The 17,547-nt window shown below is 63.0% G+C and overlaps 1 protein-coding gene across 2 annotated transcripts in view; it reads right to left on the bottom strand.

Moving 5' to 3' along the window:
• NCOR2 (nuclear receptor corepressor 2) overlaps nucleotides 1-17,547 on the bottom strand; it is a 155,257-nt gene that overhangs the window by 71,364 nt on the left and 66,346 nt on the right. For both annotated transcript variants that reach the window (XM_069497217.1, XM_069497218.1), the window contains exons 10-14: nucleotides 14,066-14,238; nucleotides 13,111-13,204; nucleotides 10,364-10,542; nucleotides 6,797-6,851; nucleotides 4,282-4,380 (exon numbers count right to left, since the gene is read on the bottom strand). In XM_069497217.1, coding sequence (XP_069353318.1) covers nucleotides 4,282-4,380; nucleotides 6,797-6,851; nucleotides 10,364-10,542; nucleotides 13,111-13,204; nucleotides 14,066-14,238 — 600 coding nt within the window. The remainder of the gene's footprint in view (nucleotides 1-4,281; nucleotides 4,381-6,796; nucleotides 6,852-10,363; nucleotides 10,543-13,110; nucleotides 13,205-14,065; nucleotides 14,239-17,547) is intronic.

Here is a 17,547-nt window from a genome sequence, read left to right as displayed (position 1 = left end):
TCGGGTGGCCCCCGCCACGGCCCGTGACTCACCTCGGGGCAGGCGGTGGGGGGCGGGGAGCCAGGGAGAGGATGCTCGGGCCACAGCCCAGCCTGCGCACTCACAAGCCGGACCTCGGGGGCCAGTTCCAGAAGGTGGGGGCTCAGCCCTCTCCCGCCAGAGCTCAGGTGTGTGGGGTGTGAAGGGGCCACATTCCAAGTCTATGCCTGGGCCTGTACCTCCGTCTGTCAGAATATAGAGAAGCTTCTGGAAGGTGGATGGCATTCTCCAGTAAACAAGAAGGGACCTCACCACACCAAATAGCCCGAGCATGTTGCTGGCCTCACAGCAGATACTGAAGTGGGCCTCGCTTTTCCATGGACCAGAGAGAGAACCCCGCCGCAGGCAGCACAGCTCTGAGCCCAGAGATGTCCAATGGGCACACTTCAATCACCATGATGGACAGACGGGCAGCTTTGTACAGGGTACGGGGAGACAGGGCGGGGAAGGGCGGTCCCTGAAGCCAGGCCTGCTCCGAAGTCTTCGGACAGGGCAGGTGTCCCCCGAATGATGAGGTGGTGTCCTGCTGCACTGGCCGTGGCTAAGCACTGGGGCAGGTCGTGACATCTGTCACTCGTAGCTTTGCAAATATGCAAATGCACAGGCCACCTGCAGGCTGGCCTGGCTGGGTCATCCTTTGAGAAGGGACTGGCGGCCCTCGGCCCTGCAGGGAGCAATTCAGCTCAGAGCCGCCCACACAGGTGCAGCCCTCGGCCTACGACCTGCCCTCCCATCCCGACTCGGACACCCCGGAAGGAGCATTCTGGCTCAGGAGCCCCCCCACGGGGGTCCTGCCTGAGACTCAACTTCCCGCTCTGCCACCTGCCCCCGGGCTCGGGGCCCGACCTACAGCACTGAGGCTTTCAGAGCACAGCCCCGACCAGGACGGGGAGCCGTCAGAAATGCAGGGTCTCGGGCCCCGGCCCTCCTGTGGGTGAGGAGGGGGTGGCCGCCTGGGACACGGCCCCCACAACACGGCCCTCGGAGTGGACTCCAGGGGCCCGGCCCGCAGTGGTCAGTGGGCTGAGGAAGGCAGACGGCCCAGAGGCCCTGGAGAGCCACCTCCCACCGTCCGCCCTGCAGCCCAGCGTCCCCTCCTCCATCCCACGTGGCAGAAATGGCGAGGGGGGCTCACTCTGTCCCCGAGCCTGGCCGTGAGCCCACCAACTCGGGAAGTGCACCGTCTCCCAGGTGGCACGCGGGGGCCGTGGGGCCTGGGGGGGGCCGTGGTGCTCACTGCAGCCTGTCATCGGCTGGTCCCTCCGTTCCACGTCCCTGAATTACTGTCTGATTCGCCTCCAAAGTCGGGCTTGACCGCCCTGGCCTGCAGGGCGCACGCACTAAATGCCCCGGTGAACACACACTCAGCGCACCCAACGGGCTCCCTTGGGACGGGCAGGCTGGCGAGAATCGGGCCCCGCGAGCGGCATCTGTCGCGCTGACAAGTGAGCGGCCACTCGTGGCTGTCCTCGGCAAAGACGTGGCCCGGAGCCACAGGAACCGCGCCAGGAACAGCCTCTCTGCAGCCACCCACGGCCGTCTCTGCGGCCGCCGGCCACCCAGGAGAGAGGGGGATGTGCACGGGGACAGAGGCGCTGGGAGAGCGCGGGACGCAGAGGAGACACGGAGACGGCGGAGAGAGGAACAGCCCTCAGCACCGCCCTGGGACACGCGTGGCAGGGAGTGACGGGGCCCAGAGACACACGCTGAGCAGCCAGGGACGCACAGGGCCCGGGTCAAGGGAGAAGCTCAACAACAAAGCGGCCGACACAGGGTGGGGACCCAGCCCCGGACACGGGCTTGGTCGCACATCCCACCCTGTCCTCCGACTGCCTGCGCCTTCCCGCCCGCTGCCCCAGTTCAGGGGGTGTCTCCACGGCACAGACCAAGCCTGGCTCACCCAGGGTCCCCCTCCAGTGTTCACACCACCATCACCACTGCCACCAAAACGGAGCCTCACCGTGAGCCCACCCGCCTAGCAGAGCCTGGCATGGACCCCGAAAAACCCATCATCTCATACGCTCGGGCAGGGGCCGGCCGACAGAAGACAGCTTCTCGGCCAGAGGGCAGCCACTGGGGCCCTCCCTTCAGCTGCAGCTCTGGGAGACGAGTGTGAATCTGCTTCCCTGGCGGGTCCAGGCCACACCAGCACCTCCTTATCGGCCAGCGGGAGGCGGGGGAGCCCCATCTCCCAAGGAGAGAGACAGGAGCCTCTTGCCGGAGAGCACCACTTCCCCACCCCGGGAGCCCCGGCCTGAAGCACCAGAGACACGGCACCAACTCCCAGGAACCCCAGATGCCGCAGCTAATCCAGGACATCCCAGACGAAAAGAGAGGTTCCCAGACTGGGGAACATTCTAGCGTTTCCCCAGTGCCCGGGTCTGGCCCGGCCTCTGTCCAACTCACATGATCCCCTCTCTCCCAGCTTTACCATATAGTTGAACCCAAGGTCTTGTACCAGGGGCTGGGGACAGATTTCAACAGCAAATGTGACTTGCTTGGCCTACAGCGTGTTTGGTGGTTCTCCTTTTTCAATTGTGACCTAAGATTTAAAAATTGGGCAGTTTCACATCAAACCAGATTGCCAGCTCACCACAAAAATCAGATCTGGCAGTGGGGGCCACTTGGCCAAGAACCAGCTGGAGCTGAGACAGGGCACACCTCTCCAGCAAGCCGCAGGCCTCACCACCCCTTGACGCCTCCCATGGACCCGGAAGCCAAGGGCGAGCCATCACCAGTGCAGTTTGCACATCTACTTTCCACAGGGCAAAGAAACATCTCCCTTCACCCACCAACAGTGAGCAAAAGAAAGAGGGTACCAGGATTTTCCCCACTGCTTCACTCATTCAGGGTCCTGGAAGGTAGCAGGATCCTGTTTTCCAAAGACTCCCTGCTGTTCCTGAAGACGCCACGTGCTCTCTGGTGTCCCCGCGCCTTTGCACGTACTGCCCTCTCTGCCCAGGCTCCTCCCAGCTCCATCCTCGCCCACCTGAGGGCTGCTCCTCAGCCTCGTCTTCAGAGCCTTCGAGGACCTCCCTCCAAACCCCTCCTTACTGGGCACGCACAGCCTCCCGGGACTTTGTTGTCACTGTCACTCTCCCCCGCCTCCTCCCAGCCACAGACCCCAGGGAAGGAAATGCCTCCAATCCAGCGGCCACCAGCAGTGCCCCCGCCCCTGCAGTCCGCCTGCCTCCTCCCCACGGGGTGCTCCCTGCACCTGCTCTGCGCTGGTCCTCAATCGCCCGGGAGCAAAGCAAACGCGTCCACTGCCGCCCACCTCCCAGACCCCAAGGACGCAGGACCCCCTTTCACACGTGTGCCCATCATCTCTGCATGATTTACTGCATTTTCCCCCTTTTTTTCCTCCAGAGAAAGGGTCTCACTCCGTCATCCACACTGGAGTGCAGTGGCATCATCATAGCTCCCTGCAGCCTTGAACTCCAAGGCTCAGGTGATCCTCCCACCTTGGCCTCCCAAAGTGCTGGGATTACAGGTGTGAGCCACTGCACCTGGCCGAAATATTTTTTCAAACCAACTCCTTTTTCCTCTAGCCCAGAGGTCAGCAAACTCCTTCTGCAAAGGGCCGGAGAGTAAGTAATTTACGCTTTGCAGGCCATACGTGTGTCACGACTGCTCCACTGCACTGTAGCACAAAAGCTGCCAGGGTGACATGTAAACAAATGGGCGTGGCTGTGCTCCAATAAAACTTTATTCACAAAAGCAGGTGGCGGCTGGACTCAGCCCAAGAGTCCCCAGTCTGCCCCACTCCAGCGTAAATAATACTGTTTCATCCTAAGCAGGCTGAACTATTGGCTACTTTCTTCTTTCAAGTATGCATTAAAATAAACACGCAAAACCATTAAAATACAAAACACGTTAAGTGTGTGGACCACCCCAAGTCGGCCCGGGAAGCCCTTCCTTTGGGAATGTGGCTCTTTTAAGCATCTCCCCAGCCAGGAGTCCTGGAATTTTCCAGGCTGAGAATGCAAGTGGCCAGCGGTCCCCAGCTCTGTCCTCTGCTGCAGGGGCAGGGGGGAGGGACAACAACAGCTGGGCAGGGCAAGCACCCCCGAGAGTGGGTCCCCCTAGATCTGCGGCCACCGGCGGGCCAGCACCGAGCAGCACCAGCCCAGGGACACAGTCACCGCCCATCGTGCAGGACGCCAGCCACCGAGCGGGCGGCTGCTGGGTGCGCGGGCAGCTGGGTCCCCGAGGACAAGCAACCCCCACCCCGCCTCTCACCTGGCTCTTGCCGCGGCGCCGATAGCTCCGCCTCACCAGGCTCTTGTAGTTCTCATTCTTCTTGGTCAGGTAGTAATAGAGCACGCACTCGGCCACCGTCTGTGGGCAGAGAGGAGGGCGCTGAGGAGTGTGCGGTGTGGGCACTCAGAGCAGAAAGAAGGCCTGGGTTCAAATCCTGCCTCCTCCACGTGCCAGCCGGGTGACCTTGGACAGGTTACCTGACCTCTCTGTGCCTCGGTTTCTCATCCGTCAAGTGGGGATGGTAACAGGGCTGACTTCCCAGAGTCGCCCCGAAAATCAGGTAAGCTAACGTGCAGGTAACGACTTAGGATGATGCCTGGCACGGAACGAACACTATGGAAGTTTTACTTGTTATCACTATTGCCACTATCAGTAATAATGACCTCATTATATGTCACCCACAACCCTTATGGAAAACAAGGGCTCTTGCTCACAGCTGGGCAAACTCAAAGCCGTCCCCAAGCACCGGGCTGGGTTCTCCTTTCTCTCCTTTCAGCCTCCTCTTCCCTGATATTTGGGGTCCCGAACTACCTTCCCCAAGCCCCAGGATCAGGACTGACCCACGCCCCCTGCAACCCCGCCAAGGCCGATTTCTTCTCTGCCTGGTCTTTCCCACGTGCTCTGGTCTAAGGCTGGCGGTGCTGCTTGCTGGGAGAGCAACCAGCCTTCCCCGGACCCCCGGCCAGACGGCATTCTCGACAGTAACGCCGTGATGCCCCCATCTGCGGGCACAGGTGCCGGCTCACTACTGCCGGCAGCTGTTTCTGATACGACGTCAAATGCTTCTGCGATGGTCGGGCCAGTGCGGAGCCAGGAACCCACCTCTAAGGGACATTCCACGAGGCCTACTAGATGCAGAGGTGGCCTGGGCCTCAGACCCTTAGCTGCTCTAAATGAAAAGCCACCAGCCGGCCACCTCCTGGAATGTACCAGGAAGAGAGGCTGCTCCCAGGAGACCCCAGGCTAACTCTAGCCCACCAGGGTGACCCACAAAGCAATCGAGAAAGGCATTTTATAATCAGGTTGCCAGTATTTGCAAATCAGGGGACACGGGAGCCCGACTTCAGTGCCTTCCTGTGCTGAGAATGACAGGCTGGCCCTGGGTGGCAGCTGCCCCCGCAGACAGGCACGGCCTGGCCGGTTCACCTGGTCCCCACCCGCCGTTGGCCTCACTCACTGTCCGGACTGGCCTGTCCCTGCTGGCCGCTCAGTGGGCAGCTCCCGCTCCAGACCTTTCTGGGATCTCTGCTGAAGTCCCGTCCTGGGCCGCTCTCAGCCACAGCGCCCCGTAAAGTTCACTGTCTGGGGTAACGACTCCCGCGCCCTCATTCCCAGGGTTGCTCAATCGCCAACGCCGAAACGCCTGCCTCATCTCGGGGCGCCCGAACCCAGAGCGTGCTGGGCCGTCCACACCCCTGGGGAGCTGTCGTCACTAACTCAGAGGACAGGCTATTTATAGGGCCTGTTTCTCCACACTGGTTTTTCAGGCACGGAGAGACTTTCCCCACACGGCCCCATCTCCCTCCTTCTAAGGTTATCGGCGCGCTGGGGCAGACGCCAGGAACGAGCCACCCCTTCACAGCACCGCCGGGACCCTGCGATCGGGAAGCCTCTCGCAGCCGGGTGTCTGCAAAGCTGGGGGTGGGCAGACGCCCCCACCGCTGAGCGACCCGACTCAGGGGACCCGGCCGAGAACGCACAGGCAGCAGCGCCCGAGGGAACCATCGCCCCACCCCGTGACGCTGGGGGCTCCGGGGGCCACCGCGACTCACAGCCTCATCCAGCCCACGGTGCCATCTTCCCACCTCCTTCGGCCTCTCCCAGCACTGCCCAGCTGGGCTTGGGGTGCAAAAAGGGGGGATTTACCGTCCTCCGGGGGCGCTCTGGGTCTACGTGCCACCTAGAGCCACTCTGGGCTGGGGTCTGGGGCAAGGTGGGCCAAGCGCCAGTTCTACAGGAAGGTTGTCCCAACGGGGCGGGGACTTGTCGGCCACGTGTCTGCCGTGGCACAAGGGGTGTCAAAAAGGAAACCGTGACCGGCAGAAGGACCTAGAAAGTTCTTCCATCCAGTCCCTTTGAAGCTTGCCACTCTGCCCACAAAGCCTCAACTGGGATGTCAGGCGCGGCAAAGCTTCCAGAACTTCCAGGATGCTCGGTGCCACCTCTGGGGAGCTGGCCTGGCACACGGGGCTCAGGGAAGCCTGTCCGTCCTCCCAGCTCTCCTGGGGCTCCCAGGGCTCCAGCAACCTGAGGCTCCGCCCCCAGGGCCCGGGAGGCAGGGCTGGGCCTGCACTGCTGCTCCCAGGAGGAGGGAGGAGGAGGAGAAGGGGAGGAGGAGGAGGGGAGGACAGTGGCCCGATCACCGGGCCAGGCAGGCAGAGGCCCTGTGGGCAGGGCAGGAGGGTCCTCCAGCCCCAGCCCAGGAGGCTCCACGGAAGTGGATGCCACAGCGGCGGGGGCGGGGTGGCCGCCGGGCAGGAGGGAAGAGACTCACCTTCCTCTCCAAGAAGGAGGCGATCAGGCCGAAGTTCTTGGGATGCTGCATGAACCTGCGGGAAGACGAGGGCGGGCGTGAGAGCGGGCCGCGGGGGGCTTCCCTCCCGGGCGGCCGCTGAGCTCCCAGGCGCCTGCCATCTCCACTGGCCCGGCTTGGCGGGCACCGCCCCACTCGTAGCAATTAAGCCCAGGGGGGTGTGGGAAGGGCGGGTGGGGACCCAGGGGTAGGAGAGGGCGTTCCTTGGAGTGAGTCACTGGCTTTAGCGCCTTTGAAAATATATTTGTTTGTCCTGCTGGAGGCGGCTTCCAGGAAAAATGAGGACATGCAGCTCTTTGGTGGGGTTCCCCCCCTTTTAAAATCTGCTTTTGTTTCTCCCTCCAGCTGGGTCTGGGAAGACGGGCCTCGCCCAGCCCACACGGGGCCTGCTTGGGAACACGGCGGGGCCCCCACCACCGAGGTCACAGCCCGCCAGGCTGCTGGGCCCCCCAGGGGAGGTGGGAGCAGAGGCTCCGGGTGCCCAGGGGAGGCGGGAGGCGGCGGCCAGCCAAGGAGGCAGCAAGAATGGACTCAATCCGGAGAGGGGGTGGGGAGCTGGCAAGGGGCCAACTGGCTTCCTGCGTAGCTGGGAGAATTACTGGGAAACGGCTGGGCCAGGATGAAATGTCAGGGCCAAGGGAGCAGGCGGGCGGTGGGGGTGGGGACCTGGGTCGAGGCCTGCTGGGGCCCAGGGGTACCAGGTGGAGTCCCTGGCCCTAGCCCAGGTGTCCCCACAGTCCTCCTCCAGGACAGAGGTGGGCAAGGTGGGACCTTGGGCTCCCACCACGGGGGACTGGGCCGGTGCAGGGCTCGACCTGCCGAGCCCTCCAGATGGCCGGGCAGGAGGCCAGCGGGCCCCTCCCCTGCTCCCCAGCCAGACACCGGAGAATCCGGAACAGCCTCTTCTCTTCCCCGAGGAAGCGGCGTGTCACAGAGTGGCAGGCAAGCTTCCCTGCCCGGGATCCCGCCCTGGGCAAGGCCGGAGCCCTCCTAAAACCCTTGTCCTCCGTCTCCTTGCCCCAGTGACATTTTCTGTCCCCCCAAATCCTTCCCACGGGGTTTCACCAGGGAGTGACGGGGCCCCCCGGAGACCAGGAACCAAACTTGGGCATCTCCCAGGTCATCTGCTCCCACCTGCATCCCCGGCCAACGTTCGTGAAAAACTTTCTGTGCACTGGGTTCCTCACGGCAGCTGCACACGGGAGGCACGGATGCCACAACCCATTTTACAGACGAGGAAACTGAGGCGCAGCCAGTAAGTGGTGGCACTCGGTGCCATCGGCACAGAATTTTCGGAGGCCCCGAGTGCTATAGATTCCTGTGCAAATGGGACTGCACGGCAGGACCACCTCGAGGGACACAGGCTGCCAGGCTGTGTGTCACACGGGACCAAGGCTAAGCCAACCCTGCAGGCCGGCAGACACCAGCCCGGCCCGGGTCTCCCATGGGTCAGCCACCAAATTAACAGAGTGTGAAACCGTGAGGCCGGCAGGGCAACCAGAAACCTCTAGAAAGGCTGAAGCCACAAAACGTGCCCCAGAACACCCTTTTTTAAATAAGAAAACATAAAAATAAAGTATCAAACATCTGAGGGGAATTTAAACACCTAACGCAACAGTCGTTCTCAGCATCCGTGACTGTCCCATCGTCACCTCCCTGGTTTAAAACTGTGAAATACGCTCAGCGGAGAACTCAATTTCACAGCACGGCCGTGTCCGCCATTGCGAGCAAAGCACCTGGGTTTTCCGCGCCTGAGCAGTAAAACCCAAGCCCACCGCGGGCTCTGTCCCCGAGACGCCGTTTCCGTCGGAGACGGCGGAATCTGCGTGGTGGGTACTCAGGTGGGTACTCAGGTACTATATACCAGCCCTATAATTTTGTGTGTTTTAAAATTTCCATAATCAAAAGCTATTCTAAAAAATGTTATTTTCCACCGAAGACCCCCCTGCATAGCTCCCCGTGCCGTTCCGAAGCCGCAGCACCTGCGCCGGCTAATTGGCCCAGCCTGGCCCGGGACCCAGCGTCACCCCAGCCCCCAGGCCCCACCTGGCACCTCCCACCCTGGACTCTGGTCCCCGAGCAGGAGAAGCAGTGTCATCTCTTCGGAGGAAGCTCTTTTACAGGCAGGACCTTCTCCGCAGGAGGAGGAGGGCCGGTGGCTCAGAGGGCCGCCAGCTGAACACGGGCAGGGACAGAAGCCAGTCTGTTCCCAACGTGCCCTCCTGACCCAGCTCTGAGGCCTCTGTCTGTGCCTCAGCTTCCCACCCTCCTGCCGCGTGGGGGCCCGGGGTCCTGCGGAGGTGCTGCGTCCGGGGAGGGAGTGCAGCCCTTAGGAGGCAGTGACCAGAGCTGAGTGTCCCCAAGGCGTGGGGTGGCTCAGCAGGGCCAGACTGTGGGACCCCTCATCTCCTCTGGGGACCCCAGACCAGGAATCAAGGTCTGGGGGGGTCTCTTTCTGCCTGGACGTCACATCTTGGATCTTCACAATGGCGTGTGTGCCCCTCGGACACAACTGTCACCTCTGCTGGGGCATGGGGTCTTTCTCCACCTGGCAGCTCCACACTCGTCTCCCCAACATGCCGTCGTCGAAGAACCCCACCCCCCCAAAGCGTCACCTCTCAGTCCTCAAGCCCCATCTCTGCTTTCCACGGCCCCCGGCCCCAGCCTCTCCCTTCCAGCGGGGGGAGTTTGAATCCTGCCTCCACTGCCTGCAAGCTGTGTGGCTTTTGTTAAATGTCCTAACCTCTCTGTGTCTCCATTTTGTCCAAAGTGTACTGGGGATGGCCTGGCTGAGCTGTTATAAGGGATAAGAGGGACAAACACACAAAGCCCCGTTGACACTGCCACCCTGCCTGAGATCAAGAACCGGTCAACAAATAGCCGCTTTCAAAAACCAACCAACCCACCAACCAACCAGCGAGCCACTGGCCAGCCACAGAACCCTGCCCAAGGCCGGGGCTCAGCCTCTGAGACCCTCCCGCCCTGTTCTTCCGATACACACCAGGCTGCCTTCACACCTCCTGCTGGGCTGAAGCGTGTCCCCAGAAAATTCATGTCCACCCAGAACCTCAGAACGTGACCTTATTTGGAAACAAGGTCTTTGCAGATATAATTAAGATGAGGTCATGCTGGATTAGGCTGGACCCCAAATCCAATGACCGATGTCCTTATTAGAGCAGACACAGATACCGAAGCAACAGCCATGTGACGATGGAGGCAGACACTGGAGCGATGTGTCCACCACGAGTCACGGACGCCAAGGACTGCGGCAGCCCTCAGCAGCTACGGCACCAGCGAGGAACAGGCTCCCCCGCCCAGCTGCCACAAGGAGCCGACCCGTCGACACCTTCGTTTGGACTTTCGGCCTCCAGACCCAGGAGGGAACAGAGCCCTGTTGCTTTAAGCCACCAGCGCGTGGTTGTGTGTGTGGGACACGTGTGCAGCGCGGGGACAGGAGCCTGGCACGGGCCTCGGCAGGGCAGGCTCCGGGCCCAGGGAGGGCCACGCCCGGGCGACCCCAGGACTCACTTCTCCCGGAAGGTCTCTTTCTCCTGCTCGCTCCACATGTTCATGACCTGGCGGTCCTTGTACACCTTCATGGGGTCGTCCATGAGCCCGTTCATGTTGATGAACTTGATGCGCTGCTGGTCCGCGTCGTACAGCATCGGCGGGATCACGGCCAGCTGGCGCATCTGCTTCTCCAGGTTCTGGGGAGACATGGGGGGCAGAGGGCCACGGTCAGGGCACTCGGGCGGGGTGCGAGGGGCTGGGGCGCTCGGGCAGGTGTGGGGGACCCAGGTGAGGCGTGTAAGGGACAGGAAATGGAGGTTCTGAGCCAGCGCCCAGAGTGGGGAAACAAAACCAAAGAGAAGGAGCTGGGGGCGGAGATTTAAAGGCAGCCCGACAGGTTTACGGCCGGCAGAGCAGCAGCCGAGCCTTATCTGCAGCGGGAGGGGAGCAATGAATCTTCCCTCTGGAAACGCAAGCGCCATAAAACACCGCAGGGAAGATGTTCAGCCCAGCTGGCCGCAGCAGGCCGGGCGGGCGGGGAGGGTGGCAGCAAGGGGCAAGGGGCAAGGGGCACGGGGAGGGCCCTTCCCCCGCCCCCCGCCCCAGCTCCGCGTGCGGCCCCCTCAGCGAGCCCACCTGGGATCTGGCCCGCCCAGCCCCGCGCAGCCCCGCGCACGGAGGAGTCAGGCGCTGGCTCCTAATGCACCGTGATGACTATTAAGAGGCTCTGAGCCTCCACTCAGCTGGGCTCATTTCCCCAAATCTCCACAGCCTGCCAATTACTGGCGATTAATTACCCATCTCCGGAGGCAGGCGAGGGCTCAGCGTGGCCAAGGTCAGCCAGTTCAAATGATCTGGCTGCCCCGGGCGCCCACACCCAGCCTCTTCAGTGGATGTCCGGGACACCCAGCCAGGGGTCAGGGCAGGCAGCCCCCCAGAGGCCTGAGTCTCCCTGAACTTGGAGCAGTTCTCCAACACACAACCTCTGAGCGTCCCTGGTCGCCCCAGAGACAATGACAGCGGAACCCCTCCCCCATTCTCCCGTGGGCTGCCTCCCTCTTCCTGGCCAGCGTGTGCTGCTGCTGGACACTCCCCCCGGGTGGGTGGGGTCTCCCCCTGCCCAGCCCAGCCCTGGGAACCTAGGGACACCCCCGACTGGCTGAGGAAGTTTCTGTCCCCAATTCCGTTTCCCACCTTCACTCTGCAGCCAGCGTCCTCGACACCCCTGAGGACTCTGGTGGCTGCATTTGCACATGGCCGGCACCTGGGGAAATGGTCCCCGGTGTGGGGGAGGGGGTGGCAGGGGGAGGGTGTGAGGGATAATCAGCCCAGATCCCACACCCCCTCGGCTGCCAGGCCAAGCACGCTGGGGCGAGGGCCACCTGCTGCCCGTGCAAACTAAACCCACGTCCCCCTCGTGGGACGTCCACAAAGCCACAGCATCGGCGGGACCCGGAGCCGAAACGGACCCAGGCGCGGGGCCCGGCACGCAGGGGCGAGGCCTCGTGTCTGTGGGCAGTGGCTTTCTGAGTTCTGCTCACTGTCGACTGGGTGTTGTTGGAAACAAGCGTGTTACCATGAGACGTTTCAAAGTGAAAAAGAAAAACTTTAATGGCCTGATCGTCTTTGAATTCCCTGCATTGGAATCACGTGGGCGCTTGGTAAAAACGTGGGTTCCGGGGCTCTGCCCCGGCCCAGCTGCGTCTCTGCTGGAAACTGCAATCTGCAGCAGCTGCCCTCCCGGGGCCACGCAGGCCGCTCCAATCTGCGATCCGGCACGCCCGGGCTGCGGGCTCCGCTGCCCCACGGAACATTCTGCCGAGATGGGGGAGCCACTACCCACAAGTGGCTAATGAGCACTTGAGCTGTGCCAAGCACGACCGAGGAATTCAATTTTTAATTTTCTCTCATCTTAGTTAATTTCCATTTCAGCGGCCACGCCTAGCTCGGCTGTACTGGGCCGCAGCTTCCAGAATGTCCCCTCTGCACAGAAGCTCTCCCTGGACAAAAGTCCCCAGGGAGGAAGAAACGTGCCCCCCTCGTGTCTCCTGCGGTGCTAGGGACGGAGGGGACGGAGGTGTGTCACACTGGATGCTTGACCCCAAGACCCAGGAGGGGACTGGCTGGTACAGACCCTTCCCCAGGAGAAAACACTTCCTCTCCACTTCCGGCCATCTCTGGGCCCCGGTGACCACAGCCAGGGTCCGGGCACCCTGGGGAGGACCAGGGGAAACAGTGGCTGTGCCCAGGCCGGGAGGGCTGATGTTCCCGAGAGCAGGTCCCAGGCGGTGGACAGCTGGCCTGCTGGGAATGCTCCATCTGGCCCCCGCACGCTCCCCCGACCCCGCCCCCCACCATGGCTGACCCTAGAACCTGCACCTCTCAGGTGCTCCTGCCCTCTGGCCTCTGGCTGGACTCAGGAGTGAGAGGCGGGGTCCTGTCCACTGTCCCTGCCGTGGCATCGTGGCGTGGACGGTGGATCAGGCAGCACTGTGACCCCCGGGCCCCATCCTGCCAGGCGGCTCCTCCTCCACAGCCTCACTGCCACCCCTCTCTCCACGTGCCCCGTCAGCCTGGGGACAGCCTATGGCTTCCCGAGACTGCTGGTCCCCAGGTGCCTCCATGTGCCACGCTGGTTCTGCTCCAGTAACAAGCCCCTTGATTCAAACCACCCCAGGTGAATCCCGTTCCTGGCTGGGACCCTCGCCCCTGCGGCAGGGGACACAGGACAAGAGAAACTGACCGGAGTCGGGTCGTGGACTCACCTCCTGCTCCGAGAGGCCGTCGATGATCTCGGACACCTCGTGTTCGCTGCGGGCGGCCGACATGGAAAGCCCACTGCCCCGCTGCCCCACCCTGCTGGGGACCAAAGGGACACACTCAGGACCTGCCTTTCTGCAGCCAGGGACTCCCAGCTGGCACCCGTGGCACAGACCTGAGCCACAACCTCCCAGGAGGCAGAGGGGGCGGCCAGGGAGGGACCAGGCCTCCCTCCTGTGTGGCCGGCCTCAGGCCGAGGGGTCCAGGGCAGGACAGGGAGCCCCCACCCTGGCCCAGGAATGTCCGACCCCGAGGCCTTGGGGCTCAGCCCTCAGCCCCTTCCTCGGTCCTAGAACACCCTGGAAAGCCCAGCCACAGAGAGGCAAAGTGCCACTGTCTGTGCCTCAGTTTCCTCCCCTGCAGTATGAGGATAAAAAGCAGCAGCCAGACGCTCCCTAGGGCTGCCGGGAGGAATTCAATGAAATACAGGGTATGACAAGTTCAGGAAAAGGCCAAAGCCAATTACTACTAATTATCACCTTGTCTGTGCAGCAAGACAAAATGACAAAACCACAGCTACCTGCCACCACGCACCTGCCTACAGGGGCTCTCACGCCATTGTCACACCAGCAGGTGACAAGAGCACCTGATCCTGGTTTCCACACCAGGTCCCTCCCTGTACCCCACACCAGGGGTCTCCCACCGGCCGCCTGCAGGGGCTGTGCAGGTCACGTCCAGGATGGAAGCGGAGGAGCTCGCGCCCCACGGAAACGTCTTGGTAGTAATACACCCCAAGTAAGTGCCGGGCCCAGCAGGCGCCAGGTGACACTCGCAAGGCCCGCGGGCCACCAGTTTGAGCCCCTGCTGTGCTCTTCTGTTGCACCCTGGCCAGCCCCCTCTGCTGCCCCGGCCTCCACCTGCCTTGGGGACGGGGACAGGGCGGGGGACGCGCTGGCTCACCTCTGCATGCGCTCCTGCAGCTCGCGCTGCTTGCGGATCTCGGGGAACTGCTTCTCGTAGTACTCGCGCACCTTGCTCTCCTTGGCCCGGCGCCGGGGGTTGCTCTCGATGCGCTCCACCTTCTTCTCCCAGGCCTCCATGAGCTGGTCATAGCGCTGGCAGAACTTCTGCTCCTGCGAGGCACGGAGGGCGCTGAGCGAGCGGCTCCTGCACCCGCACCCCAGCCGCCCTGCGCACGGCAGACGGGTGACAGACGGACGCGGCCTCGCAGAGACGCAGGCAGGCCCGCGCCCCCCGAGGAAAGCCGGTGGGTTTCCCCTGCCCTGAGGGGCACGGCCACCCCGGTCCCGGACTCCCCTAGGGAGGCCAGCCTCGTCCAAAGGCGGAAGCCACCAGCCCCACGCGGCTGCCCTGCTGGAATCACAAACGCAGCGGGACTTAAACTTCAGAGCCTGGTCCTCCCCGCCACGCTTCCCGGGCCCAGCAGCCACGTGTGGCTGGGGCGACGGCCCAGGAGAGCATCTCCACATGGCAGGGAGCTGCGCTGACGCCGTGGCTCGGGGGTGTCCGACGGGCCCAGGGAGGGGCGCCCTCCAGGGACAGCTGCTTTCTAGGCAGGTCCCCATTTCCCAGGCTCAGGCTCCACCACGCTCCCCAGCACCGAGGACCAGGTGTGAACACCCAAGCAGCTCCTGGAGAGGAGGCTCTGCCTTCCCACCAAGACAAGGAAGTCCCCCTTCACGTCTAACCACAGTGCTGCTTGCTACATGTCCTTTGAGAAAAGACCCCCAACCAGCCCAGAACACCACTGCCTGCTTCCATGTCTCCAAGGTGACGTGGGTCTCGAGCAGGCAGGGGTCGTCTGGCTGCCCACGACCCGTTACCCCGTCTCTAACAGCGGCGGGCGGGCAGACAGATGGTGTGGTCTGGGGGTACGCTTGGGCACAATCGGAAAACCCCGCTCTGGTCCTGGCGCCCAGACGCCCCCGACCCCGTGTTCCAGCTTCTGACCAAGGGCACCTGCGACCTCCCTCCTCGACAGACCTGGCGGCGGGTGCTCCCCAAGGGGTGCAGAACTGGACCCCGTGTCTGCGGGCTGCTCCAAGGACCCGCTGGAGAGCGAGAGGCAGTTCTGGTGATGGACAGCGGCCACACGTGCTCAGGGCTGTGCTGAGCAGCCCCTGCCGGAGAGGCCCCAGGCGGGGGGCGAGAGAAGCTGCCACCAACGCAGCAGAGGACAGTCACGCAGTGACTGGTTCCTGCAGGGCCCCTGGCCAGCCCACGGGCCCACGGCAGGGTGACAAGACGTCCTAGCTCTGGCTGGAGTGAGGATGCAGCACAGGCAGCCCTGCACGAGTGTCCCTGAGGGGACACCCAGCCACCTCCGCAGCCCCAAGCACTGGGCTCTGCCCTCTGCCCAGGACAAGGAAGTCCCTCTGCAGGTCTAACCACAGTGCCACCTGCTGTCGCCCGTGCCCGTGTCCACTGTGCAGGATGTGTGCTCGGTCTACCTTGGGATGGCGCAGGGCGGCGGCTCTGGCAGTTAAGCTGCTCATTGGGGTTTTCCACAAAATTGGACCCGCCGGCCGGTGGGGGGGGGGGGCGGATCCCCCTCTCTCTCCCTCCCTGCATTCCCCCCCCCACACCCAGGGGAAGCTGGAGCCCAGCCTGGTTACTGTGCGGCGCTGGGCGCTGCCAAGGAGCAGCAGCAGGGTGGACACGTCCCTGGGACGTGTGTGAGACCCGGCCTCCCCGCCAACCGGGCCTGGGGGGCTGAGCTCGGCTTCCCAGGGGGAGCAGGGCAGGCCCGGGGGCAGGGTCCATGCGGGTGTCCAGCATCCCTTGGGGGGACCAGCCCCTGCTCTCTGGGAAAAGGGGGGTCCCAGGAACCTGCTAAGGGGGGAGGCCCGGGGGCAGGGTCCATGCGGGTGTCCAGCATCCCTTGGGGGGACCAGCCCCTGCTCTCTGGGAAAAGGGGGGTCCCAGGAACCTCCTAAGGGGGGAGACCCGGGGGCAGGGTCCACGCGGGTGTCCAGCATCCCTTGGGGGGACCAGCCCCTGCTCTCTGGGAAAAGGGGGGGGTCCCAGGAACCTGCTAAGGGGGGAGGCCCAGGTCTGAGGGGGTCTGACTCACGGTGGGGGTGGGGCGGGCGTGCAGATCCAGGGGCTTGGCCAAGCCCCTCCCCAGGCTTTGCCAAAACCCCGACGCAGTCAGTCAAGGGCTATGGGCTCATTGCACAACAGAACGAGACAACCGCACGCGCCTGGTTTCACAAACGCCTTTCCCAGGATGAGCTCAGCGCGGCCACAAAGCCATCCCAAATTTCTTAGAAGTCCCCGGGTTCTGCCTGCCTCTTCCCAGTCTTTAAATAAGCCGAAATCCCCTCCACCCCCTCCACAGACCCCCCAAGGAGCCGTTTGAGATTTTTAAAGAACTCCCACACACCTCAGCTCCACCCAGGCTCCCGCTGCGGCTGCAGCCGCCGGGGATCCTTTTAAAATGTAAATCAGGCCCTCCCCCCTCCCTCCCTCGCTCACTGATACACCCCCACCCCAGGCAGGGCCACTGGGGGGGCGGGGCAGGGAGGCTGCCAGATCAGGGCCAACTGCGAGTGGTTTTAGGTGTGACAAGGAGAGACTCTCCTTCCCGGGTGACACAGAGGTGGCAGTGTGTGCTAGGGGTCAAGGGCTCTGGCCCCGGCACCTGTTCCTAACAGTGGGATAGCAAACACGCGTATCTCTAAGATACACAGAGCAAACACGAGCGAACACTGGCCGTGACTGATCCAAGTGCAGGGTGTATACGGGTGTTTGTTCGTTCTACGCTTCTGTACGACTGAAGATTCTTAGAATAAGACTTTGTATTCTTTACTAAGACATTGACTAAGAATAAATCAAGAGTCCCGCCATGTTCAGAATAAAACCTAGACGTTCTATCCTAGCTCAGGAACCAATATTTCTCGGTGACCTCACTCCCCTGACATGCTACATACATCCTGCCCCAGGTGACCCCAAGCTGGTTCCTACCCTGGGGCCTTTGCACTTGCGGTGCCCTGTGCCGGCCGCTCTGACCCCCAGGTCTGCACACAGCCGGTCCTTTCTGGCCATTCCCACCCAGCGCTAAGGTCCCCTGTCCATCAAAGAGCCTGGCCCCTGCCCAGCGCGTCTCCTCGTGTTACTGGGCTGTTCGCAGCCTCTGTCTCCTGGGCCCACGGCGGATCCGGATCCGCAGTAAATGTGTCTTGGCTCCATGAATAAGACGGATGTCAGCTTCGTGAGCCTCTCACCCCAGCCCAGGGTGGGCACCGTGCAGTTGGTGGGGGGCCGAGGAAGCTGTGCGAGGCAAACCTGGACCCCGCTGCTTCTCATCCTCACCCTGGGGGGCCCGGGTCCAGAGCGCTGCCCACCAGCCTCCCAGCCGCCAGTATCCGGCCAGAAGCGTCTCCTCTCTCTGGGGCCCCGCTGAGGCCTGGGGCCCAGGG

Source organism: Eulemur rufifrons, chromosome 21, assembly GCF_041146395.1.
Source record: "Eulemur rufifrons isolate Redbay chromosome 21, OSU_ERuf_1, whole genome shotgun sequence".
NCBI classification, from domain to species: Eukaryota; Metazoa; Chordata; class Mammalia; order Primates; family Lemuridae; genus Eulemur; species Eulemur rufifrons.
The sequence above is the reverse complement of the archived record's forward strand: the minus strand, read 5'-3'. Positions and strand labels throughout refer to the sequence as shown.